The sequence below is a fragment of the Calidris pugnax genome, unplaced genomic scaffold, assembly GCF_001431845.1.
Source record: "Calidris pugnax isolate Ruff unplaced genomic scaffold, ASM143184v1 scaffold41, whole genome shotgun sequence".
NCBI classification, from domain to species: domain Eukaryota; kingdom Metazoa; phylum Chordata; class Aves; order Charadriiformes; family Scolopacidae; genus Calidris; species Calidris pugnax.
In genome coordinates, this window is record NW_015094509.1 from 7,867,057 (window position 1) to 7,893,443 (window position 26,387).

Genomic DNA, 26,387 nt, shown 5'->3' on the forward strand with positions numbered 1-26,387 from the left:
CTGCTCCCCTTTTTTTCTTATCCTTTCCACTGGCACCATGACGGCGTCTCCCGACTACCTGGTGATCCTTTTTGTCACCACGACGGGCACCAACGGGGCAAGGCTGGGCTCGGATGAGCGAGAGCTGCTCCAGCTCCTGTGGAAAGTGGTTGACCTGAGGAGTAAGGAGGTATTTTCCCCTGAGGGGGTAGCACCCCCCAGACCTGCTGCTCCCCTTGGCCCCCTGCCCTGCTGGGTTCCGGAGGGGCGGCCTCAGCGCTGGGCTGGTGGTGGCCACCCCAGGCTGGAGCAGGCTCTGGTGGAGGACAGGGGCTGGTGCTTCAGGTGGGGAACTCTAGCTTTAGGGAGCTGACTTGTCCCTCCTCTGTTTTTTCTGGAGCTGGGGCACCTGCACGACGTGCTGGTCCGGCCTGACCACCCGGAGCTGACAGCTGAGTGCCAGGAGATGACCCAGGTGGATGCGGAGAGCCTGGCGCTGGCTCCACCGCTGGAGCAGGCATTGAGACAGGTGACTCTCCATAACTGGGTGTTGGGCTCCCTTGGGGGACTCCCTGGTGAGGTAGAGGCAGTCTTACCATCTTGTTTATCCCCTTCGCCGCTGCCACTGGGGAAGTGGAGCCTGGCACAGGGGTTCCACAGATGTGTGGGCCAGACAGCCTGTTTTGTGGTGGGCTTTGTGGGGATTTCTCCCTTACCTTCTGCTCGTTCACCTTGGGAGGAACTGAACCCCAGGAGATGAAGGTCAGGGTCAGGTGTCCCCCTGTTGTGGTTGCCTGAGCTTCAGCTGAAAGCGAGCCCCAATCAGTGTTAGAAGAAGCCAAGTTTAACAGCATCCTAAAAAGGCTGGGTGGTGGCAGGGCTCGTTAAGGTGAGTGGTGGCTCATCAGTCCTGGGAAGGAGACAGTACCGAAGCCTCGAGATAAACAGAGAGGTGTTTGTGACCCTCATTGAGGGTAGGGCTGGAAGTCTGTCTGCTTTCCAACGTACTTGGGTGCCCTGTCTGAAAGGCCCTGTTACTCCAGCGCTCCCTGAGGTGTCTGCAACCAACTTGATGTCTCCTTGCAGTGCTCTTGTAAATGCTCCTGGAAAACTATTTATTTCTGTGATGTGGGCTGTGTCGCCACATTTTGTTAGAAGAGGGGGGGAAAGGGGGCATTTCCTTGTGAAGATAATTATCGTGAACGTGATCATGTGCTCAGCTAGTAAGAAAAAAATCTACACAAGTGAAGGACTAGGCTCATAGTAAAAGGAATTCCAGCTCCGTGTTCCTGCTGCCCAGGAATAGCATGTTGCCAGCTGATGACACTGCCTAGCAGCCACTCTGATATCTTCTACATGTATGTCTTTTGTTGTTCCTGCTTTCAGTTTAATCAGTCTGTGAGCAATGAGCTGAACATCGGTGTAGGTACTTCCTTCTGTTTCTGTACTGATGGACAGTTGCACATCAGGCAGGTTCTGCACCCTGAAGCTTCCAAAAAGGTACGTGGTTGTAGCTTAAGTTTGACTCTTGATGTGCTTCATGTGATTTGCAAAACTGATCAAGTTCTCTTTAGTATGGAGATGCCTCCACACAACCATAGTACAAACGTTGCTCATGTGTCATGTGGTCACCAGACTAAAGAGCCTGTCCCTGAGGAAGATACAGACAATATCTTGTGCTAATGTGGCCCTGAGAAGCCTTTTTAAGTTAAATCAGAAGGAAGACTTTCTAGAGCTGAGTGTTTGACAAAGGAGTAATGCATTGACAGAGTACTTGTAGCTCCCACAGCTGTAGGAGCTACTAATGGGTTAACGAGTGGGAATTTGGAAGCGTTGCCAAATAGTTAACCACCTTAATCATAAACTGCCTTTTGAAATTTTACATTCACCTTTAGCTTCAGCAGCTTTCAATCTGTGTGTATTCAGTTGACGCTCCAAGGGCGGTGCTCGGATTTGTAAGGAGCTGAACAGTAGTTTGAGGCAGGCTATGAGCCATGACTAGTCCCATAGCCTAGAGTTTTCTGTATCTTCTGAGTTGCCAAATTGCCTCACAACAACAGTGTTGTGAGGTTCCAACCTTACTTTTCATTAGTGATGGAGCAGCAACAATATGCTGAGTCTCTAGTCCTGAAATAACGGCTTCAGTATTAATAAGATCTTGTTTTGTAGTTTGTTGTGAACATGCGTTGCTCTAACTGAGCTGTTCTGCTCCTCTCCTTGCAACTGATCTCTGTGCCCATCAATTTGCTGCTCTGTGCTGCCCCTAGATCAAGTAAACCAGATGTTTATGAGACCTGTAATGGTTCTTTGGTGAATATCCTAATCCTGAGATCAGGGTGGGGAATAACTAAAATCCAGATGGGCAGAAATCACTAGGCTCTTGAGAATATATTTGATTCAGACTGGGCATCTTAAAAGAAATAATCTAGCAGCTCACCAGTATTCAGAGAATGAATGGGCATCAACTGTTCTAACTGAATGTCAGTGAAGCACAGAACTTGATCTCTCACAGGGGAAGAAAAACAGCCCTGCTAAAACTAGAGCAGGAAATCTTGGCAAGCACACCTGAATTTTCATAAGTTTGTCTTTAAAGAGTATTGTTTGTCTAATGCACCTGTCTATATGCTAAGATAAACTCTAATGTTCTCAAAGCAGAACTTGTTTTAGAATCTAAGCTTCTCTCTTTGGGCTCTCTAATGAGTCTTCGTATAGCCCTGTCATTCTGTTATAATGCCAAGATGGTAACTAGTTGTTAAATCACAGAAAGCCCTTCCTTTGGATCTAGCGAGGCACTGCAGGCAACAGACAGCGAAGTAGAATACGAAGTATTGTGTCTGTGGGGGAGCTCTGGGATGAAGAGCTAACTGAAGGAGCAGGGGGTTGTGTTGGTTTAAACAGCTTCCCCTGAGCCTTCTCCATGTCGTCTTCTTCTCACTCCACAAAAAAAAAATAAAATATAAAAGCAGGTAGTAGATGTAGTGGGTGGGCAAAAAGGGGTTTTACTGACTTCCAGTGGGCTACGTAACTTGTTCCTGGCTTCGTATGCTGCAATTAAAGCAGTTACCGTACGTAGACTGACAACCTCTGCCCCATATCAAACCCTCATCTGCACGTAATTGGGTGGTTTTTGTTGTTGTTTTCTTTCTTCCTTTTTTTTTTTTAAGGGAACAAATATTTAAAGTGTGATGATTCTCTGAAAACTCAGCCTTGTCTATGAAGCAAAATGTCTTCTGCTGGTCTTGCAAAATTTGCTTGGCTCCATAAACTGAACCGAGAGCCCTCTGGCTCTTTGCAGTTAAAATTGGAATCAAGAATTGATGATAAATGTTGCAATAGCAGGCGTTTGCTCTCCTACGTATATATTGCATTTGAGGCACTAGTAATAATGGCAAATGTTTCCCTGGCAGTGAAAAAGCACATCTCTCTTTAAACCATGTAGAGAGGAAGCTGCTTAAGCAAAAAAGTTTATAAACAAACTTAGATGGCTAAAAAGAGCTACGTGAGTTTCTCTGTAGCGAAGGCTGTTTGTGTTTCCCTAGCCGTTATAAGAAAATTGTTAGAAAGTTTTGTGTCTGAAGACAAAGTAGATGAAACTCACCCTGGCTGACAGTCGTTACTTTGTCCTTTTACAGAACATTTTACTGCCAGAATGCTTCTACTCCTTTTTTGACTTGCGGAAAGAGTTCAAGAAGTGTTGTCCCGGCTCACCTGACGTTAGCAAACTCGATGTTGCAGCCATGAGAGAGTGTATCCTTTTAACAGTGACGGTGCCTACTGCTCTTGCAGCTTTGGCTGGATTTTAGGACAGAGCTGCGTGAGTAATGCTTGCAACACACATTCAGGGGTGGTATAACTTTTTAATGAGTGACTCAGAGCTGTACTGAGCTTTCTCACAAAGATAAAGATAAAAACAGATGAGGACGCATGCTTCCATGGGGAAAAGCCTGTATTTCTTCTTGATTTCTCTACATTTTCTTTGCTCCCTTTATAGTTTTGTCTCATTAAACTTCACAGTTTAGTGTAACTGTCACATTTGTTCAAATCTCTGATATGAATCCCAATATTAAGTTTGTGAGGTTGTTTGTTGCATCAGTAAGATTTTCTTATTTTGCTTTTAGGTAAGAGTGAATTTTGGGAGACCATCTTAATTTTTAGGAGAGGGAATGGTTATTCTTGATGTGAACTTGTAGTCATTCTTTGATTCAGGAGTAAACCTAAGGTAGGGATGCTTGTTGGCACACGTGGTAATAGCTCTCATGGAAGCTGTACATGTTACACCTCGCAAGGTGAGGCTGGGCTGGCAATAAGATGCACTCAATTTCCATTTTTAGTGATAGGGATGTCTAAAATTACTTTCTGAGTAGTTTTAAGTGGTCTGTAACCCAGTCCTGTCTGGCTCTTTGCTAGTCTTAGCTTGGTTTTGTTGGCATATCATGTGTAATTACTGGAGCCGAAACTGGGGCTGTGTATGATTTGGCTGTGCCTTCCTCCTCGCTTCCCTGGCACCCTCCCCTCTTGCTGTGGGCTCCGCTCCTCGTCTCAAACATGCTCTTGGACATGGAAAACACTTGGCTTCCCTACTGACATATTGTAGCAGTCACCACAAAAGTTAGCTAGCAAGGAGGGATAATGAGTTTAAGAGTATTTTTAATTCTTTTTATTGATGGTTATTGCTTTTAATAACTTTTTTCCTCTGACTAGTTCATTGTGTCCATAGAGCAGTTGCCATTAAGAGCTGATATATTTTTCAGACTCAAAAGTTTGTTGCTTCTGAATTATTTTGGCCTTTCACTGCAGGGTTAATATTGCCTGGGCTTTGTACCTGTGGTGAGGGGCATAAAATATCTAGGCACATGTGGATTTTTTTTTTTTTCTGTGTTTAACCATAGGGTTGAATACTGGAGGCTGTCTGCTCTGCTTTACCATCTGCAAATTAAAATTAATCTCACAGACTCACATGGGGTTGGAAGGGACCTCTGGAGACCATCTAGTCCAACCCCCCTGCCAAAGCAGGTCCACCCAGAGCAGGTTGCACAGGAACTTGTCCCTAGTGAAGGGGCAGAAACCACTTCTCCCCCCATTCTGAAGCAAAGCAGTACACGTAGTGAAGGAGTGTGAATTTTTATGTAGAAAAGCACAATAAATTCTTGTGTTGCATAGTCTAAAAGCAGGATGATGGAGACTTCTTAAAGTTGTGGTCAAAAACTTAATATGTTGTTTAGAGATGCTTTGACGTGAGCTGGAAATAGGTGTATGACTGGGGCCACCTGGAGTGTCACTGGTGAGCTGAGGGACAGTGACAGGCTGTGTGGTCCCTGCCTGCTGGGAGAGAGGAGCAGACTGCTCTGTGTTACCTGACTGTCAGGAAGCCCCTAAAGAGTCAGTACCATCTGAGGGTGGGTTTGGCAGTTGCCAACGGTACTTCCTCCAAGATCCTAGAGACTCAGTCTAGGAATAAGAATGAAGTTACATATTATCTGATATGCTTCTTAAGGCATATAAGCCTAAATAACTTCATTCTGGCTTTATATTAATCTTTGTGGTTTGTCTTGTTTTCTAACTGCTGATGCTCTTATGTGTAAACTTGCTATGTTTATGGAATGTGGCTGAAATTAACTGTCTCTGCCCTACGTAGCTTGTGAGCACTGGGGGCAGAGGATGCAGAGACCAAAAAAAGTAAAATAATTTGTTTTCTTTTTATTGGCAAATATGATAACTTTCTTCTTCCTCACCCTTGCTGAAATGTGCCAAATTAATCTCTCCTTGGTGTGAGAAGCTGTGTAAGTTAATTGCACTTGGAGAGTCTGGACATGCTTAGGATTCCAAAAACAAACAAACAAAACCCCTAAATTGTTGAAGCAGGTGCGAAGTCTAAAGACTAGTTCAAACACTTCTGTGCAGAAGTCTTCTTGGTTTTTTTTGTTCCTTCATGTAAGTGGGACAGCTACTTTCCTCCTGAGACAACTATGTAGCAAAGAAAGCAAAATGTCTAAGTGAAAAGTAATTTGGATTTGAAGTGAATATGCTATGGTGGGGACACAAAAACAAATGGAGTAGGTTGAAATGGAGTTGCAGATTAGTGCACAGGATCTGACCAAGCCCTTGTTATTCTTGTAGGAAGTGCAAACTTTCTACCCCACAGCTAAAGGGGGTGCATGAGGGGGATTTTCCATGATCTGTGCAATACAAACTACACTGGGCCATGTTTGTTAGCATTTGGGGGGGATAGAAGGTTTTGGTTGGGGGTAGGGTACTGACTAGAGATGCAAAAGACCTGCATTTATAAAGTGGAAGTAGCAGGACTAGAATTAATTTTGGGCACATGTAAGATGGCTGTAATCAGTGAGAGGAAACTCGTGGTATGAGAGAATTAGGAGAAAGCTGGGTATTATTCTACAGTCATTTAAATTTCGAGGAGTCTTCTAAAAGCTTTTATTTTGATGGCTAATATTTGATTAAACAACAAATGGTAGGCAAATGGAGAAAGGTACTCTTGCTCCCAACAGTCAAGGGAGATAAATTCCTACTGCACAACCATTCAAGATATATATTCCAGTGTATAACACACGCTATGCACCAACTATTGGTGCTTACCTATGTATTTCTTGCAGCCAAGGCAAGCACAATCTTGAAAAAAGAGGATAGGGATATTAAACTGAATAATTGGCTGGGTTATTCTTCCTTTAGAAAGTACTTACGGGACTTACTGTTTCAGCAAACTACTTGAAACTGTGTAGTACAGCAATGAAACCATTCCAAATCCAAGAGCTCAGGTGAAAGCTTTGCATTCCTCCCTCCCAAGAAATCAAACATTTCTTGTACAAACATTCACTGATTTCTTTTAATTCAAGGCAAGGAAACATTTAAAATGCCATTACATTTGAGGGACTGAGGAAGAACTGAGACTAATAGTAACCAGTGTCTCAGAGTGTTACTGCTGTCTAACTTACCATCTTAAAACAGTTTTTGGTGGAGGAGACAGTCTTCTAGCAGACTTTCTTTAGTCAGTATTGTGTAAGAGTAGCGATTATGAGAAATTTCGAGTAACAAAAAGAACTTGAGAAGCGATCATGTTCCGGCAGAGAAAGGAGCTCAGGTCTGTCGAAATCTTTTTTTTTTTTTTTTTAAACATGTGTAAGTATACAAAAGGAGCAGGGTTGTTCTTGCGCTCTCTGTACCTCCCATACTTGCTGCACTTCTTGATTTGCAAAGCTTGCTGAGCCAGTTTTCTCCGCTGTGAGTGCCTTCAGGGTGGAGTGAACAAAGCTTGCATGACTATTCCTATTCGGTCTGAAGACTCATCCTTTGCCTCAAGATAGGGTGTGCAGAAGCCATTAAATGGCAAATAGCTCTTGCTTCCTCCAGTGCAAGGTTTGCTCCGCTCCCTTCTGAACTGGGTTTGTGAGGATAACTCCTTACTTAGGAGTATCTGCTGGATGTTGTCAATAGAAACACAGGTGTACTTCAGCCTGCTTAATGTGCTGGATAAGAAGTAACTACTACAACACTGCAACACTGAAACTGAAACTTGGGTTTGGTTGCCTTTTTAAATTTTTTTTTGACCTGGGTGTCCTGAAAGCAATGATATGAAGCAGTTATAAACAGTAGTATTTAACTCTGGCAATAAAAAGCCCATTATTGGGTATTACCTGAGAATCTTGCATATTGTTATTTGTGTTATTTCCTGTGATAGTACCCAGGAACTGGGTAATATCAGATGACTCTTATGCAAAGTAGTGTTTAAAAAGATATAATCTTCTGCCTGAAGAGACTTAAACAGAACAAAGGAGGAAAGAGGATGAGGGCAGAGCACAATTGCAATACCAGTTGATGTCATCTTGGAGCTAAGTTAGTTGTTCAGTATTTCTGCTGTCATAGTGAAGAAAGGGATTGAGAGGCATGGAAGAGATAGTGGGAGGGAAGAATTCTTGGAGGGTGCTGGCAGTGGGTGAAGCTGTGGTGATGAATCTGAGGAAATTATTTGGAAACTGCTTCCATATTATACAGGCAGCCCTGGTAAAGAATATGCCTCCCCCCAGCCCACCCCTCTTTCTGGCTTGCTGAGTGTTGCAGGAGGTGGTACTGCAGCTGCGCAGCAAGATCAAGAAGTTTCTTGTTTCTCATCCTGCCTTGTTATTTGGGAGTGTCTTTTGCCTGTTGCTTCATTTAGAACATATGTATGTGTGCTTTTGTATGTAGTAGCTTTGGAGAGCCAGGTCTGTTTTCTAACACGTCTTTAAATGTGAACTTTGATTTATCCACTGCAACCAACTCTTTCCAATGGCCCAGGAGAGGCAACCTTTAAATATCACTGCACACAAACACGTGTGGTCTCTTACCCCTTCACAGAACAAGGGGTGGGTTTTGTAAAGACTATTCCATTAATAGCTTTTCCCCAAGTGCCCATAATTTCTAGTGCCTTTGTTCATAGGAGTTCATCCATCCATCTGTAGTCAGTCTTGGTCCTTACAATTCAGGTTTTCACTTAGTGTTGTTATTAACATATTCTTCACATGTGCAGAAAACTATCATTTTTCTTCTCCAATCTTACCTAAAAGCCTTGCTTCCAGTGGGCGAAGGTGCGAGCAATTTCTCACTCCTCCTAATGTTGATGACTTTCTTCCTCCACTCCCACTGTGTGTGTATTAATGCAGAGTTCCTTGGCACAACTGGCTCCCTGTGTCTGAACACCTGGTACCCACTTCTGTCAGCGTTGGGGTGTTTTTAGAAACTATCTGTCTCCTGTTGATCAATATTTTCCATGAAAATGTTTTCTGAAAAAGATGAACGTAGGGTGGGGGAGTTGTTTGTTTCTCCTCGTGGGATAGCCTTGCTATAAATTCCCAGCTCCTTCACACTGCTGTGATCCCTTCTCCAGCGGGTGATGGCTTGTAGGGATCTCTGGCTTGGCAAAAGGGAAATACTGAAATGTCTCTTGGGTTTTGACAGCAGAGTCTAACAGCCAAGAGCATGCGTGTGCGTGTCCCCTGCTGTAATAGCTCTTGGAACTCCTACCCGATTTATCTTCACTTTGACAGAGGAAAGAACATTAAAAAAAAAAAAACCCAACTGGCCAGGCAGGACAAGCATTGAGATACCTGTGTCTTTGGCAGCTTCTGGTTCTCTCAAAGAGATACCGCAGCGTGGAGTTGTTGGATTCTGCAGGGGAAAGGGTGTCAGGCAAAGGAGGAGAAGCACTCGTCTGCTCTGATTGATAGATGAGGTGCCCAGAAACACCCGTGTTGTGCTGATTAAGTGCCCCTCTCTGCAAGGGGTTCTGTTTGTGGGTTATTTTTATTTTCACACACCCCCCCCTTTCCCCAGGGGGCGGGGAGGAGATAAGCTGGAGTGTACAGTTTAGGAAGAGATACTGCAATGAAGAAGCTTCTTGCTGTCATAAATACTGATAGTCTCTTAAACTTTTCTTTAAGGTTGTTTGATGTGGTTTGTTCAAGATTTTTAGCTTGGTTTTTAAGAAAACTGTTTAATGTTCTCACTACTTTACTCCAAAGAAGGCACTGGGAGGGAGGGTAATGGCAAAGCAAACTGTGTTTAGTCAAGCAGTCAGAGGGGAGGGATCACTGATTTAAATTTTCTTTTTTTAAACTATGATAATTCACTTAAACTTCAAATGTTCTTTAAAACTAAGCACTGTCCTCTAACCTTCCATACTCCAGTGCACACTTGACACCAACAAAGCCTCAAAATCAAATTAGCCTCAAAGTGTATTGTGTTGGCACAGCAGCTTTCCTTTTCTTGCTGTGGAAGAGGAGTTCATTAATTCAATTGAAATTGTTTTTAATCTCGGTCCTGGTTTGAGGTAAAACAGAACTAGTGTTCTGTTTGGTAATTTTACTTTGCAGCTAAGCCTCTTCTAACTGAACTCTGTGAAACTAACAGCATATTGTCCAGATACTGTTCACTCCCAGAGAGATAAAACCTCATTGTTTCTAATTTATGCTGAGGAATGGTATTTGGAGAAGCTCTCGCTTATACTTACTGCTATAACAACCAAGGTCAGCTAACTTTATTTGCCTTGTTGGAGGGTCAGAAGCAGAAAAGCGTAGAGGGGTCCCACCCTCAGGACAGGACAGGTGACCCAAAACTGACCAACAGGGGTATTCCACCCCATCTGCATCATGCTCAGTATAAAAGCTGAGGGATCAAAGGGTCAGCTCTCTTTCTTCAATGACCAATGTCTGAGGAGGGTGGAGTCACTGAGTCCAGTCTGGGACCTTCCCAGTGCCAATTGGTGATGTGATCATCATCCTGGGAGCTCAATACTGGCTTTGTATATATTGTATATATTTCATTATTTTCATTTTATTAATATTTCATTATAGTAGTTTAGTTTCTTTTCTAAACTCACAAGTCTCTTCTCTCTCTCTCTCTCTCTCCTCTCCTTGGAGAGAGAGAGAGAGGTGGGGAAGAACATCTCTCATTTGTTTCAGTGGCCAGTCTGACCTAAATCATATCAATCTCACAACAACATAACAGTTAAACTTCAAAAATAAGTTTAAAAAAAAATAAAGTTTTGCGGGTGTGCCTTGCAGTCATGCCACAAAGAATAGGGAAGACTTTATTTCACAATAAAATTTGTGCTGCCTCCCCTGTTGATGAAGTGATACGACAGAGCTGTTGTGTGGCATCTTTTTCTCCAGAAGCTGTTGTTCTGTTCCCTGCCCTTCATGTAGGCATCTGCCGATGCAAAATGTACTAAGCTCTAGGTGGAGAAAGTTTTTGTTTTGTTTTTTCTTTTAAGAGAAAAGACCAAGAAGCAACTTTTGAGCACAAATATGCAAACTTCAGAGCATTTGAAATGTGTCTAATGTAGTTTTTTTCAATGTGGGGAAATAATTGACTGGTTTGAATGTCTTGTATTATTGCACTGCTATGCCAGGATAGATCTTGTTAAAGAAACTCTTTCACTTTTGCTCTAAAGTCTTGATGCAAAGTGATAACAGAAGTCAAAAAAGCAAATTCTATTCTTAAACTGCTTTATTTCACTTCTTGTTCTCTTCTTGTTGGGTTCTCTTACCCTGCAATCATCAAAAAATAAAAAAAAAAAATGATGTGAATGGAAAAGACCTTTTAAAAAAATTTGCATTATAAATGATTGAGTAGAATTGCAAGTAATCTTACAGTCCTCTAGTCTGGTGTTAGAGAGGGACAAATATGACAGAAAGCAGAAGAGATACCATAGTAAATTCTGTTTTAAGTTGCACATACCATCTGCTTTTTCACACAAATTTAGTCTCCTTTTATGAATGTGGGGGTTTTATGTGGTCATTCTACAGTCTGTCTTTCCAGGACAGAACACTTTCTGCTCTCTATTGGCAGGAGAGCTTATCCTTGCTATCATCTTCCAAAATCCTTCAGCTCAAAGAAGATATGGGCTGTGGGACTCTGATTTGTCTCCTGGTTATCTCCAGTGGTGTACTCTTACCAGATTCTCAAAATGCTTCCGTGTAACAGCAAAAAACCTCAAGTTCTAACTTCTAATAGACAAGGTTTAGATAAGGTACCACTTGTGAATTTTGTGGAAATGGTAAAATATTTATTTTACTTTGAGATTTACTTGTTCAGAAAGCATGTGGTATATCCTCCTGTTTCTGGAGCTTCTAGTTAATGGTTTGCTTCTCCTCCTTCCCCAGATCTTCCCCTAGAGATTAAAGAAGATCTTAATTAAAGAGGACAGGACTCCAGTCTCTTCTGCATGCAAAAGCGTATCTGTCAAACATACATAATGCATGAGCATGTTAAATATATATGTTCTTATTATGGGGTCTCATGTCCCCAGACACTTTCTGGAGTGACCTCACACTCCCGCAGGTGGCAGTAGTTAGAGGCCAAGGCAGATCAGCTGATGTATCCCAGCAGGAAGAGGGATTAAATCTTCCCTTGAGAAGAGATTTACCATCAAGGATAACATGAAAGCTTGTTGCTGTAGCAGGAAGCCAATTAGAAATCTGTTTGGTGATGATTGACTTAACTCCAGCATAAAGATTTGAATCTTGACAAGAGCAGTCCAGCATTTCCCTATGGAGCCTCTCAAGTTGAAGATATGGGGAATATTATTTTAACACTAATATCTGAACCATACAGTAAGTGATTGAGATCAATGAGTTTTTCTGTATTGCTTTCTTGGTTTTTTTCCTGCCTCTCTTTTATGCTGAGGAAAAAGAAAATAACTTGTACTGTATTTCATAGATCACAGATTTTCAGATCCAGAAAGAGTGAACTACAAATTTGAAAGTGGGCCTTGGTAAGTACCTTCTCCCTCTTCTTGCTGCACCCCTCCTCCCCTCCTTTTTTTTTTTTTCCCCAAGACGCTGTTTAAATAAGCTATACTTCTCTGTATTCCTAATTTGCAAATAGCTGTTCCCATTATTTTTATTTATCTTGCCACTGCTTGTAGCAATAAATTAGATGCTTTAAGTGGGAAAGGGAATAGATATTTTATGATCAGATGCAAGCCATTTTTTTTTGCTAGGCTTAAATGTTGCCTTTAAGATAGTTTCTGGTAGTTCTGGGTTCTGCTAATAAGTACTTATAATGGACGTTAAGTGTGCTGTGCTATTAACAAAGAACAAAAGCATTTTGCAGAAGTAGCCCTATTGGTACTAACGTACTTTTCCTGCAATTTTTTTCAGAGTTCCTGAATACACATAATGAGGTGTTTTGTTTTATTTAATAGGGAAGAAACATTTCCATAAAGATACTGTGCCAAAGATACTGTGCTACTAGTAAATTGCTTTGGCAATGATGATTGTTGTCTCCCTGGATATGTTTTAAACATAAAAGCTGTATCTACTTTTGATGACTGTTTTGTTGTTGGGTTTTTTAAATCATAAAATCACAGAATGGTTTGGGTTGGAAGGGACCTCAAAGATCATCGAGTTCCAACCCCCCTGCCCTGGGCAGGGACACCTCCCACCAGACCAGGTTGCTCCAAGCCCCATCCAGCCTGGCCTTGAACCCCTCCAGGGATGGGGCAAATGTGATCATGCATTTATTTGTGTGAATACAGATTATTTTTTTTTTCTCAGTGGTTTGCTGGATGCTCCCTCCACAGCATCGCAAGAGACTGGTGTTAAAGTGACCTCACTTAGATCCCTATCTTGCATGAATATTTACTTCCCCCTTCCTGATTAGGGAACTGTCATAATGGTAGATGATGCTCACTCTTCGGAGCCAAAAGTAGCAAGAAAAGAATGCAACAATATTGGCAGAAAGTATCCAGTGAGATTAGTTCAAGGGTTATTTTGTAGCAGTGTTCTAAGCCTTTTCCTTTTCACCAACAAAATCCTGGGATGAGGTGGAAGATTCCTATTTTATTTGTGATAGTGAGAAGTTCAGAATTAGCAGGCGGGGCAAACGGTTTGGGGCAGACACCTACAGAAAGGTCGTCTGAGAAATTAAAATCTAAGTGAGAAACATGAGCTTGCTACAACAGGACAACACAGCCCTTTTGTAGGAGTGAGCCCTCTGCTGCTGAGGAACATCTCTGTCTTGCTTAGCCAGTCCCATGGTCTCTTCTTCCTTGCAATAGCCAGAAAGGCAGCCTTCAGGAGCTCTGAGTGTCTTGTTCTACGTGGTGCTTTTAACATGCAGGAGAACAAAAGAGACACTGGTAATGACCAATTAAACCTGGGTTTCTGTGTCTGAGCTATTCCCGAGCCAAGCAGCCCATGTAGCCTGTAGCTGTGTTAGTCTCTGGCAGCACAGAGATGGCCCGAACAAGTGATGTTAAGGCTGAAGTCTTTGGGCAGGAGTCCTCTGCTGAGTATAACCTTGAGCAGACTTGGTCTTGAGTTGTGACTGCCTCTTTCACAGTGTCACAGCACAAATAATAAGCACTAACCTCAGTTACATCTAACTGCTCTGCTTCAACATCCACTTAGCTAAGGATAGAATAGCAAGTTTAGTTTTATACCAGTAACTGTTCAAACAATGGAGAAGCACAAACCATCGGTCTGTCAGGGGTGGAGAATAAGTAGGAAACACTGAAAGAGATGAGAGTTCAAGGAGCAAACGTGGCAAAGAAGGAAAAGGGAGCTGGGAAAGGGGCAGCTTAACAGAGCAGATGTTCCCTGAGGAGAGACACGAGCAGTGGCTTTGGATGGTGGTGGCACCTAGCCCTCACTGCCCTGGCAGTGCCATTCTGTAGACACAGAGCAGGGACAGGAGCCTGTCCCTGGAGCACAGGTGACAAGCAGGAGGGTGGTGTGTGGTGGATACTACAGGCAGATCCCTCATTAATCCCTCTTTCTGTGCCCGCAGCAGCAAGATGGAACTTGTGGACGACAACGCTGTTATCCGAGCAAGAGGATTGCCGTGGCAGTCGTCTGACCAGGACATAGCAAGATTTTTCAAAGGCCTAAATATTGCCAAGTCAGTAGCTTAGAATTTACCTCTACATTTGTAGTATTTTGTCTGTGTCAGTCATGGAGTTCTATCTCTCTTTTGATTTAAATCCTGCAGGGGAGGTGCCGCGCTCTGTCTCAATGCCCAGGGTAGGAGGAACGGGGAAGCTCTTGTGAGGTTTGTAAGTGAAGAGCATAGAGATCTAGCACTACAAAGGCACAAGCATCACATGGGGAATCGCTACATTGAGGTGTGTGATGTTTTCTTTGTAATACTCTTCTCCACAGCAGTGCCAATAGCATGCCAATCACATGTTCTTTTTCTTTCCTTAGGTATACAAGGCAACAGGTGAAGACTTCCTTAAAATTGCAGGAGGTAATTTTTAGGGAGTGAGAAGGGAGGGTTTGTTCCATCAGCATCTGTAACTTTTGGCTGTAAATTGCTCCTGTTGGATGTGGCCTTTCACTTTCTTTATTTGAACAAGTAGTTGGCTGGTGTGTTGCTGACTATGTACTCTGCTAGCAGCAGTCCAAGGTGTTCCATGATTTATCTGTCCGTCTTTGTCTTCCACATTCTTGTCGTTTTCAAGCAGCCTGTCAAATAAGGATTTGATCAGGCAAGGTAATCTTGCTTATCACCTTAATTTGTGAGGTTGCTGCCTTAACTGGAGGGACCTAAATGTTATTGATTGCTGAAAAACAAAAACAGAGTAGTTTTTCAAAACAATATGACTGCTGTTGCTGTGGAGACTTGCACGTAAAAGCAAACAGGTATCACAGGGTAAATAACAAGGGATTTACAGAACTGATTTTCTTCAAATCAAATCTTTGCCTCAAACTAAAGGAGGAATTCAGAGGGAGTGCTTATTTAAGGGGAATTTTGAAATATTTGCAGCATTGAATTGAAAGGCTGCAAAACTTGCTTTAGAAACTCTCCCATGGTCTCTTTTCCTCTCCTTCGACTGCAAACATACAGAATTTGAGTTAATATCTGATAAGCTGTTATGTATCTACCATACTACCTTAAGGTTCTTGTTGGTTCCTGATGGAGATTTGGTCTGAGGATTATAAATGACTAATTGGGTGTCTGAGGTTGAGGTTTTAGAGTGGGAGAGGCTACTGAAGCTGTCAAATAAATAGCAAATTGATAGGCTTAGTAATAGTTATACCATTCAAATAAAGATGTTGCACACTGACACTGGGGGAGAAATGGTGTGTATTTAGCACCACCAAACTTCACAGAATGAGCTAGCTGTAAGTGAAGGAACCATATCAAGATGTGAAGTTGGTTAGCAGCTAGCTTTGGTTAGGGTAAAGTTATAAGTATGAATATCAGTGTCTGAGAGATTTCTACTCTCCACTTTCAGAGATGCTGAAAGCAGAATTGGCAGACTGGCAGTTTTATCTGGATAGGATTAAATTCTTGAGCTGTTTTCAACATGCCCTTACAACTTTCTTTCCCAGCACAATGGTCTGAGTACTTGGTTACTACATATTACTGCTTCAGAGCGTATGGAAAGTATTCATACCTTAGAAAGACAAGGTGTATGGTAGCACAGATACTGGTGATGCAAGAGATTCACAAACTGTGCTTTTCTTGGGCTCTGAACATTGCAAGTACTTTCTGTTTTCCCTTTGAATAAGGATGAATCTCTTCCAAATGATGGAGTAACATTGTTAGACTTTAATAAGAAGCATTCTATACCATATTTCCAGTTTATCAAAGTAGGACATCTTTTTGCTTTGGAGGCCAATGTTCTACCTGCTCAAAACACATCTGTGGGGAGGAGGAGGTAGCTGTGCTAGACTTACTTATGATTTTACATGGCTGCCCAGACTTAAGTGCTTCTGTACCTCTTTTCTTTAAAGGCACTTCCAATGAAGTTGCACAGTTCTTGTCCAAAGAAAACCAAGTGATTGTCAGGATGCGAGGTCTTCCTTTCAACGTAACAACAGAAGAAGTGCTGACGTTCTTTGGCCAGCACTGCCCTGTAACAGGAGGAAAGGAGGGAGTCCTCTTTGTCACGTACCCTGACAGCAGGCCAACAGGGGATGCCTTTGTGTTGTTTGCTTGTGAGGAATATGCACAAAACGCACTGAAAAAGCATAAGGAATTGCTGGGGAAAAGGTACATCGAACTCTTCAGAAGCACTGCAGCTGAAGTTCAGCAGGTGGGTGTAAAGCTACAAACAGTGGCATCTTGTAATCCAAACTCCTACCTTGGAATGGAGTGGTGGAAGCAAATACTGCTTGGCCATGACTTCAAAGCTTATTTTCTCTAACTCTTGACTGTTGCTGGAAAGAGTACTGTGTGAATTTCCATGAGGTTTTTCTCCTTCTATATGTAAGATCTTGTGGTATATGAATGTTCTCAATCATATATACAAACCTTTGGGGTTTTGGCTTCCAATAGCTGTCCAAACAGCAGCTACAGCAGAAAGTTTATGTGGGTCTAGTGCTTTACACTACAGATACTGAATTTGCCTAGGTCCAATGATGGCCTATTCAGGAGGAGCATTAGCAACAAATCTTGATTTTAAAAAACTTATATTTAGTCGCTGGCAGAGAAAAACGGAGCCTTTTGGTGTAGTTGTTGCCTTCAGAATAATATATCTTAAGTCTTACGAATTGCCCCAAAGAGTGAGTCTGGGCCATTGACTGCCAGCACTGGCTACCTAGCAGAGTGTGGTAGGACTTGAAACTGGGCCTGAAGAGTGTCCCCTCTTGCATGAACATGACTTGATGGACCATTAGTTGCAGTTATGCTGTCAGGGAAAGGAATTAGGGCTGAAAGGATTGTCTATGTATGTAGCCAAAGATTTGTAGAGCTCCACTTGGCATCACTAACTTCTGAATTTGTTTCTAAATGGTCTTGTCTATGATGCAAATGATGGCCAACCAATAACAATGTCATTGTAACCAAGCAGTGGTGCAGCTCTGAGCCCCCAGATAACTTGAGATTTCAGTGCCTCGTTTGAAGGGTGACACTAATGACTAGAGGGCAGAGCTGCAACGCTCACTTGTCACTGTACTTTTCTCAAGTGCTCTCTCAAGTTTCTTTGTTTAGCAAAACCTTCTGATACTTATATAAATGTAAATTAATCTTGCTCAGAGAAAGTTAAAGGGTAGTGATTGAATATTCAGTGAACTCTTGATCAGGCAGGGGGTTTACTGTCGAAATTAGTAACAAGAAATCTCAAAGCATGACTCTGTTATGGATACTGTGACTCAGTAACACCACCTATGTTACTTGATGGACTATTGCATCTCAAGTCGGTGCCGTTTGGTAGTGAAATATGCTTCTAGTTCCCAGACTCTCCTAAAGTGTTGCAGAGGAGATATTTTTGGGTAGAAGTGTAACCATGACTCTGTAGATGGGGGTAGGCTGCTTTGGGATATTTTCCCAATAAAAATATTGTAGAAATACAGGTTTCATGCTCTAGTAGGTCTTCTGAGATTTGCATAACAATTCAAATATATTCTCTTAAAAAAAAATAATTATCTTTTTCAAGAAAGAATGACCCAAAGATTTACTTTAAACCACCTGAATGCTAAGCACTGCTGCTGTGGTTCAAGCCCAGAATCCAGCTCACTTGTTTCCTAAAATACTGCCCAGAATGAAAACAGATGGCATTGGTGTTGCATTCAGTTCCTGAGTTGAAGAATGAGCAAGGAGGCTTTCTGTAACCTCTTTTTTTTTTTTTTTTTTTTTTTTCCATTTCACACAGGTGCTGAACAGGTATTCTTCCACACCTCTCATTCCTCTCCCGACACCTCCTATTCTTCCAGTATTACCTCAACAATTTGTGCCTCCCACTAACGTCAGAGACTGCATACGTTTGCGTGGTCTTCCCTACGCTGCTACTATAGAAGACATCCTGGAGTTTTTGGGAGAGTTTTCTACAGATATTCGAACCCATGGAGTTCACATGGTACTAAATCACCAGGTTGGTTGTCACCTTGTTTCTAGCCAGCCTGTGCCAGCTGCCTGTGTACATGAACGTGGTCCTTTTGATGATGTCAGTAGGGAAGTACCTTTGGGATTGACACTGATGGCATTAATTGGTCTCCAACTCTCCTCTAAAAGCCTACTGGCAATAGTCGGGTTGGCTTATTTGAGCCCTGCTGCTGCATTTGCTTTGGAGTGGTTTCTGTCACCAAGACCCATGTGCCTAAAGCTGGCCAGGGTCTTGGAGGGGCTGGTGCCTTGGTGGAAGCTTGAACTGAAGTGTCCTGTCCTGCCCTGCCCAACAGCATGCATAATTCCTTTTGTACCAGGCGAGGAGTAACTTCAAAACAAAAGTGGGGGCAATGTTAGGTCTCAAAGGAGCAGTTTGCCCCTGCCTTGTTGAACAATGTGCCTCAGGTATATTTGAGGACAAATGTGACTGGGACCTTTTAGAGACAGGATTTCCTATGGCATAAGTCAGCAGCTGAAGCTTCAGTTTTCCTGAACTGTGTGGCTGTTGTCCTTAAATAGTGACAGCTAAGCACCATGATTAACAGCTCATTGACATGCCATTTGTCATTGTTTTCTGGAAGCCTTTTCTTCCAAAACTTGTTAGGATTGTGCATTGTTGCCTTTATCTGCATAATCTTGTGACTTCAGGGGGAGGAGATTGCAGCTCCTCTAGCTCTATGGAGATTCCCTGAGTGGTCGCACTGATCATTGTGGTATAAAAAAGGTTCTTCTAAAATTGTTTTGGTTGACACTAAGCCTAAACTTAAACTATGAAAAACTTCCTTGTCCTGGAGTAGGGCTCCAGGGGTGTGGAGAGGGAGAAGGTTCTATGGTGATTCCGGTACCTCTCTGTCTGATGGGATTCCTGTGTCTGTGAGGACTTCACCTCACAGGCTGAAAAACTATAAGAAATGTGCAGGGCTGGGAGAGGCTAAGAAAAGATGCAGATGTCAAAGCACAAGTAATGGTTTACAGTAGTATCAGCCCTTGCCAGCAGAAACAGAAGAACCTGGAGGAAGAAACTGGGATGTATGTATAGTCCTGAGGGCTGTCTACAGCCCCTGCCCAAAGCTGTCAGACTGTTTTTTCCCCAGATACTACTTTTGCCTGACTACAAGATTTTTATCTTTCTGCATGCTCTCCCTACTCCCACCATTCCTGGTCTCAACCCTCTAATCATGAACAACTGTGTAAAGGATGGTGATAAAGTTGTTCTTCCCTCTGAAACCAGAAGAACTGGCCCAGAACTTAAGTTAGAGGTGGCTTCAGATCTCTGCCTCTAGTTTGGGGTTTTGGCTACTTAGCTGTCATCTGCATGTGGCTAAAATGACTCCTCCCAGCTGTGTATCCCACTCATTTATAGCTGTACATAAGGATGTTAGATGTCACTTTTTTTTTCTCTCTACAAGCTCATAGCAAGCCTTAGGCTAGTACCCTTCTAAAACATCCCGGCCCATACTGGCCTTAACAAAATAAAATAAAAATGAAATCATTTAGCATTTGGCGCTTGACTGTATTTATCCTTGAATTTTAAAAATCACAGATAATAAATGTGGATTAGATCTTCCAATTCTGCATTCTTACTAAATAGGTGCTTTGAGAGCTGCTGTTACCAAAGTACACAAATTGTAGTCTCTCCCATAAGTGTATTTTTTTTTTATAAATAGAAATATCATGGCTCAAGTCACAATGTAGCTTAGATGAAACAGGTAAATAAATAAATCTGTCTAGTTAGTTGGAAGAATGCCCATATGATGCAGTGGACAAACTAGGATTCTCCAGTGATAGTGGGTGAAGCTTCAGGGAGGAGAGCTTAAACATTCTGATGGGTGGTGGGGATTACTGACTGTACTTGACCTTGGAGAGGACTATATTTATGTCTAAGGAGATTGCTTTTAACAACACAAATTATTGCTATGCTGCTACTTCACAGGAGCTCCAGAAACATTTCCTTTTGTCTGCCTTGTTTGTAGGGACGTCCCTCGGGAGATGCCTTTATTCAGATGAAATCTGCAGACCGAGCTTTTCTGGCTGCACAGAAGTGTCATAAGAAGACGATGAAGGACAGATACGTTGAAGTCTTTCAATGTTCCGCTGAGGAGATGAACTTTGTATTAATGGGGGGCACTTTAAATCGAAATGGCTTGTCCCCGCCACCATGTAAGTTACCATGTAAGTTTTGCATGGGCCTTGCCAATGCTCTACGCTGTGTGCGGGTAGGTGTCGGAGCTGCTCTCTTGACTCTCATTCTGGTTCTTGGCAAGGAGTGCCAGACGGGGGTATTAAAATTAGGTCTTTTCATCTTAAATCATCAGCAGCTTGCAATCATTATTTTTCCCTTTGGTTGTGAATTGCTATGACTGAAGAGTAATTTTAAAGCTGTTCTTGCTTTTCCAGTGGCAAACTTTCCCTCCCCTCCCTGAAGCTTAACTTGGCCAGGGTGAGCCACGGCTCTGAAAGTAATTTGTAAGCCCTGCCTAGAGCTTAAAGAACAGTTTCCCATTTAAACTGATTTTTATTTACATTTTTTCATTGTGGTGAACACACCAAGTAAAAGCTCTTCACCTTTCACTTCCAAAACTTAATTTATGAACCAATTGGTAACGCTCTCCTTTAGGACTTAACCACAAGTGTTCTGCCTATTGCATCCCTACTTGTTGAACTCTTCCTTTGCTTTTTGTTGTTCCTACAGAATTAAGATTACCTGTGTGGGAGTAAAATACACACAGCTTTGGCCTCAGAATTGCAGAAACTGTATTTCATGTAAAATTATGCTCCTCAGAGCTACTAGGATGAATATGGACTTCTAGACAAATGTTTGGGAGAAATGCTTTGAGACCTGAAGGACTAGCTTACTAAGCATATGTGCCATTAAAATCTGAGCCTATGGGAAAAATAATACTTTGCTTCCAAGATCATAAATGGCAAGGTAGTCAAATAGGAGCTTTCTCTGTCTCTCTATGCAAATGCACTGTTGTCGTTGGTGGCTTTTTAAAGAAGTGTCCTCTAAATCCTAGTCAAAGCTGCCAATGTGGCAGCACACTTCTTGGGTGTGGTTCCTTTTGAGTATGAGTAGACCCAGCTAATCCTTAGGAGGTAAGTTTTCTAGGTGACTAGATTTTTGGTTTTTAATTATTTTTTTTAATGCAAGTATCCTTCTGAGCAGGGATCTGTAGTGTGTGTGACACCTGTTCCAGACAGGGGTTGGAAGCTTCTCCTGAGAGCTCCTAGGACAGGTTCTTGGGCAGAGTCCCAAACTTTGTGAAGTCTTAGGTTGCGGTGTCCCCATTTACAACTACAAATGCCAGTGATGTAGTCCTCAGATAAGCCCTTTCAGCTCTCATTGACCCACCCCACAATGCAGCCTTAATGTAAGCCTCTAGTTTTGCTATTTTGAGTTATCAAAAGCTTTTGTGTGTTCACTTTTATCTTTTATGGCACTGGGGAGAGGAAGAGGGAAGAAAAGGAAAAGAGTAGCAAAGGAGGAAGGTGAACTCTAATCAGTGAGAATTCATTTAGGGCCTCGCATCTTGTTGAACCACCACAAAGTGCATTTGAAGCTGCAAGGCCATGATTTTTCTCTCTCTGCTGTTGGTTCATTGAAGACAGAGCTGTTTGGGGGCTAGGGAGTGTCAGGATGAAAAGGTGTCTTCTGCTCTGGGGAATGTTAGGCAGATCTTTAGCACAGGAGTTTCCTTCTTACAGTGGAGAAGTCTCATACTTCTTGATTGGAGACTTCATTAAAATCTGAGCCTAGACAAGAAAAACTGGCTTCATCTTTAGAAGGAGACCCTATTCCCAGTGCAAGAGGTGGCTTTTTGTATATTACTGACTTTGCTTTTGACTGGGGGGTGGGCACAACACCTGTAGTCAAGCTCATGTTGGTGGCTTAGATTTATTTTCTGTGATGAGCAAGAGAACAAGAAGCTTGTGAAGGCTCTTTTCTTACTCTGGAGTTGTTCAGCTAATGAAGACCATATATATGCTGGAATTCAAAAGGTCCTAATCTATTTTCCATTTGTTCCCTTTAGGCCTTTCACCCCCTTCCTACTCCTTTCCGGCTCCTGCTGCAGTTGTGCCAACAGAAGCTGCTCTCTATCAGCCATCCATGCTCCTGAACCCACGAACGCTCCAGCCCTCCACGGCCTACTACCCTGCTGGGGCTCAGCTCTTCATGAATTACACAGCCTACTACCCCAGGTAAAGCAGAGGAGAAACCAAGCAGGAACAAAGAAGTCTTTTTGCAGCAAATGCACAAAGCTCACAAAAGAACATTGTCTGCTGTGTTAAAGGCTTGAGCTACCAAGAACAGCTTGTTCGGTATCTTGTTCAGGGAAACGATTTCAGGATATCTAGGGATTTCCAAAGTTTTAGAGTATTTCAGGTAGTGATGATTTTTTTTAAAAGCATATGTCACACAGTTACAGTTGGATTATTTTTTTTTTTCACCTAATGTGCCTCTTATACTTGTTAGTTTGCATTGTTGTGCCCTCAGTGGGAATTGCTGTGTGCAGTACTCCTTCCCATGTCCATAAAAAAAAGCCCTTGGCCCCTCTTTTGAAAGGGCAGACCCCATTCCAACCAAACTACTACTGAAATTCTGCCTCTTTGTTTTTGTAATAAAGTAGCTTTTGACCTTTATGGTAAAAACTGTTTACTTACAGAAGTACTGCATTGAAGCATACATGTATCGAATAAGTATTTAAAGCATATAGAAGCATGTATTCTTCCTGACTTCATAAACACGTCTCACGAAGGGCTTTTGGCTCTTCTGAATATCTTAACTATTTTCTACAGAACAAAAACTCTTGATACCATTTGCCCTTGGCAGTCATGAGGATTTGGAAAGAGCCTTGTTCCCTGTAAGCCATAAACCATTCCTCATCTGTCAGGAAACCTGCTTAAGAACTCATCTTCTATTAGATTCTGACCAGTGATTTTTTTTTTTTTTTTTTTTTTTTTTTTTTTTTTTTTTTTTTTTTTTTTTTTTTTTTTTTTTTTTTTTTTTTTTTTTTTTTTTTTTTTTTTTTTTTTTTTTTTTTTTTTTTTTTTTTTTTTTTTTTTTTTTTTTTTTTTTTTTTTTTTTTTTTTTTTTTTTTTTTTTTTTTTTTTTTTTTTTTTTTTTTTTTTTTTTTTTTTTTTTTTTTTTTTTTTTTTTTTTTTTTTTTTTTTTTTTTTTTTTTTTTTTTTTTTTTTTTTTTTTTTTTTTTTTTTTTTTTTAATCTCTGAGAAGGGCCCAAATAGCTACTTATGAAGTTGTTGAGCAATATGGACTCTCTAGCACCTGTAAGATAACAAAGGTTTTCTTATAACTTTACACTAAACCATTATGTCGGTCAGATACCTGTTGTGTGTGTGGTTTTTTTTTTATTAAAAATGTTTTCATCACTTATGAGTTAATTTCTACAATGCCTTCAATGTCTGTCTTATGATTATGATAATATGTTACCAGACTCAGCCTCTCTAATGTAAGATCAAGAAAAATAAAATTCCAAACTTGCACTGGCAATATACAACAAGTTTCTCAATAATAGCTGTATATGTCATGAGAACACGGTAGCAATAATATTTTGTAGTGATTTTGTCATGTTGTAGTTAAAGTAATCATAGACTGGCTACTGCAGGCTAAGTGTCAGGCCCTACAGAGGTCTCTGGCTGAATGAGATCCCACATGAGTCCCATCACTGGCTGCTTGGGCTGTGGGCATGTTGGTTATAGACTGGTCAATCCCAAGTCCCAAAACATCCTTTCTATGTTCTTGTCAAACTGACAGTTTTATAATGTACCTTGGAAACTATTCTTATGTGGCTTCTGTGCCAATTACAAGTACCTCCCCTTTAAAAAAACAAGGTAACACTTCTGGAGTCAATTTGGCTTCTTTCCATTTTGTGAGAGCTGGTGTTTGGATATTGCTTTTCTATCCAGAGTAAATGTTTGGTCTACAGACCAATTGTGTATGTTCCAGTAGAAGTAGTGATCCTTCGTAGCTGATATTTTGGTTTGTTGGGTTTTTTGTTTTCCTAAAAAATTAAACTTTATGGCTTTTCAGAGAAATTCCTTTGCTTTGTAAAGGATGCCATAAGTAATTGGATCCCTTTCATGTAGCAATCGGAACTCTCTTAAATGGAGTTTTCTGATTCTGAAATTTCATTCAAAAAATGTTAAGTATGTGCAGCAGGAAAAAATGGGGTATCCTCTATCCTAAGTGGTGCATTTAAATGCATGTACATGGAAAAGCAATACAGAGCTGGTGGCTAATGATCAGACAATGGTTCATAAATCTAACTGGTGAATACTTATGGAAATAAGGAAAGTTCTTTGACCTGCTGCCAAAAGGTTCTACCACTTGTGTTTTACAAGGTCAAGTTGCTTTATTATAGCCAATTCCATTCTCTGCACAGTAATCAGCCTAGGTGGGGGTGGGGAGGGAGGCAGGCATTGTTTTGGTCTTCAGTATCTATCAGAAATCCCTGAAACTCTGACTCGTCTTAATGCTGTTATAGCTTTGGTGATGAAACCCGATGGTATAAGAAAGGGATGCCTTCCATGCTATTAAAATAGCTTTAGTGAGCTCCTAATGAAAAGGAGGAGGGGAGAGCAAGTTATTCAGGATCTGTCAGTCTTTGATATCTCAGTTTAACTTGTAATTATATCTGGCAACATGTTCTGACAGCAGATCAGTGGTCTCTGTCTCTCCCTCTGCCTAGTCCTGGGCTTTTGAGGGGAAAAGAACAATAGGATTCATGGGCGGGAGGAGTTCCTTTGCTTATCTAAGCCTGGATAAATAGGTGTATTAGTTGTTGTATGTATGTACACTGAAAGTAATGAATAACTGCACCACCTGGCAACTGCTAACATTCTGTTGAAACTTTTACCAAACAAAAACTTGAAAGTTACTGCTATAGCATATGTAGTTTTAAAACAAAGTTAAGTCTTATTGCACTTGTTCTAATGCCACCTTGATCACTTCTAAGTGGTGCCTTTAAAAGCTCAAAATTTTCTGTCAAAATCTGTCATTGTTAAACTTTATTCTTTTTTTTCAACAATATTTTGAATAGTGAAGTAGAAAGAGAAGCTTCTTACTCTGTGGGTAGTATGCTAGTGGGATTCATAGCCAGAAAATGATGTGGAAGCTAAAAACTGGTGTGGGTTCAAACAATCTAGATTCAAGGGCAGGAAATTCATTGTGAGTTAGTGAATACACAGAAACAACATTTGGCTCAGGAAGTCCTTGAACTCGAAATAACTGGAAGTGTTCTTATGTTCTGTGTCCTATGGTAAACCCTTGTGCTATTGAACCAAGATGGGTAGGTGAACTTGTCTGTTTGCATCTTTGAAGCAGTATTTGTTGTGAGAGAGATTGGTACCACTTGTGAGTGTGGGTCTTTTCCGATAGATTTGCAGCTGTATTCAGCTGTGCCTGTCTAATGGTGGCTAAGTTAAGTTTGAGTTACCTCCCTGTTGTGTCAGCATTGTCCTGGAGAAACTGGCTGCTTGTGGCTTGGATGGGTGTACTCTGCTGGGTGAAAAACTGGCTGGGTGGCCAGGCCCAAAGAGTTGCGTTGAGTGGAGTTAAATCCAGTTGGTAGCCAGTCACAAGTGGTGTTCCCCAGGGTTCAGTACTGAGACCCATCCTGTGTAGTAGCTTTATCAATAAGCTGGACAAGGGGCTCAAGTGCACCCTCAGTAAGTCTGCAGATGACACTAAGTTGGGTGAGAGTATTGATCTGCTTGAGGGTAGGAAGGCTCTACAGAGCTGTCTGGATCGATGGTCCGAGGCCAACGGGATGAGGTTCAACAAGGTCAAGTGCCAGGTCCATGCAGTGCTACAGGCTTGGGGAAGAGCAGCTGGAGAGCTGCCCAGCAGAAAAGGACCTGGGGGTGCCGGTCGACAGCTGGCCGAATATCAGCCAGCAGCGTGCCCAGGTGGCCAAGAAGGCCAACAGCAGCCTGGCCTGTATCAGAAATAGTGTGGCCAGCAGGACTAGGAAAGTGATCATCCTCCTGTACTCAGCACTGGTGAGGCCCCATCTCAAATACTGTGGTCAGTTCTGGGCCCCTCACAACAAGAAAGACATTGA

At 41.9% G+C, this 26,387-nt stretch overlaps 1 protein-coding gene across 4 annotated transcripts in view; it reads left to right on the plus strand.

Annotated features, from left to right (window-relative positions):
- The first annotated feature begins 37 nt into the window (after window positions 1-37).
- The window catches only part of ESRP1 (epithelial splicing regulatory protein 1), a 36,064-nt gene continuing 9,714 nt past the window's right edge, over window positions 38-26,387 (plus strand). For 2 of the 4 annotated variants that reach the window (XM_014965254.1, XM_014965257.1), the window contains exons 1-13: window positions 38-169; window positions 380-508; window positions 1,366-1,479; window positions 3,612-3,726; window positions 11,985-12,083; window positions 12,190-12,244; window positions 14,263-14,373; window positions 14,464-14,596; window positions 14,679-14,721; window positions 16,215-16,516; window positions 18,074-18,292; window positions 20,280-20,478; window positions 22,338-22,506. In XM_014965254.1, the coding sequence (XP_014820740.1) occupies window positions 38-169; window positions 380-508; window positions 1,366-1,479; window positions 3,612-3,726; window positions 11,985-12,083; window positions 12,190-12,244; window positions 14,263-14,373; window positions 14,464-14,596; window positions 14,679-14,721; window positions 16,215-16,516; window positions 18,074-18,292; window positions 20,280-20,478; window positions 22,338-22,506 (1,820 nt within the window). The remainder of the gene's footprint in view (window positions 170-379; window positions 509-1,365; window positions 1,480-3,611; window positions 3,727-11,984; window positions 12,084-12,189; window positions 12,245-14,262; window positions 14,374-14,463; window positions 14,597-14,678; window positions 14,722-16,214; window positions 16,517-18,073; window positions 18,293-20,279; window positions 20,479-22,337; window positions 22,507-26,387) is intronic. The other 2 variants (XM_014965256.1, XM_014965255.1) reach the window with 2 other exon arrangements.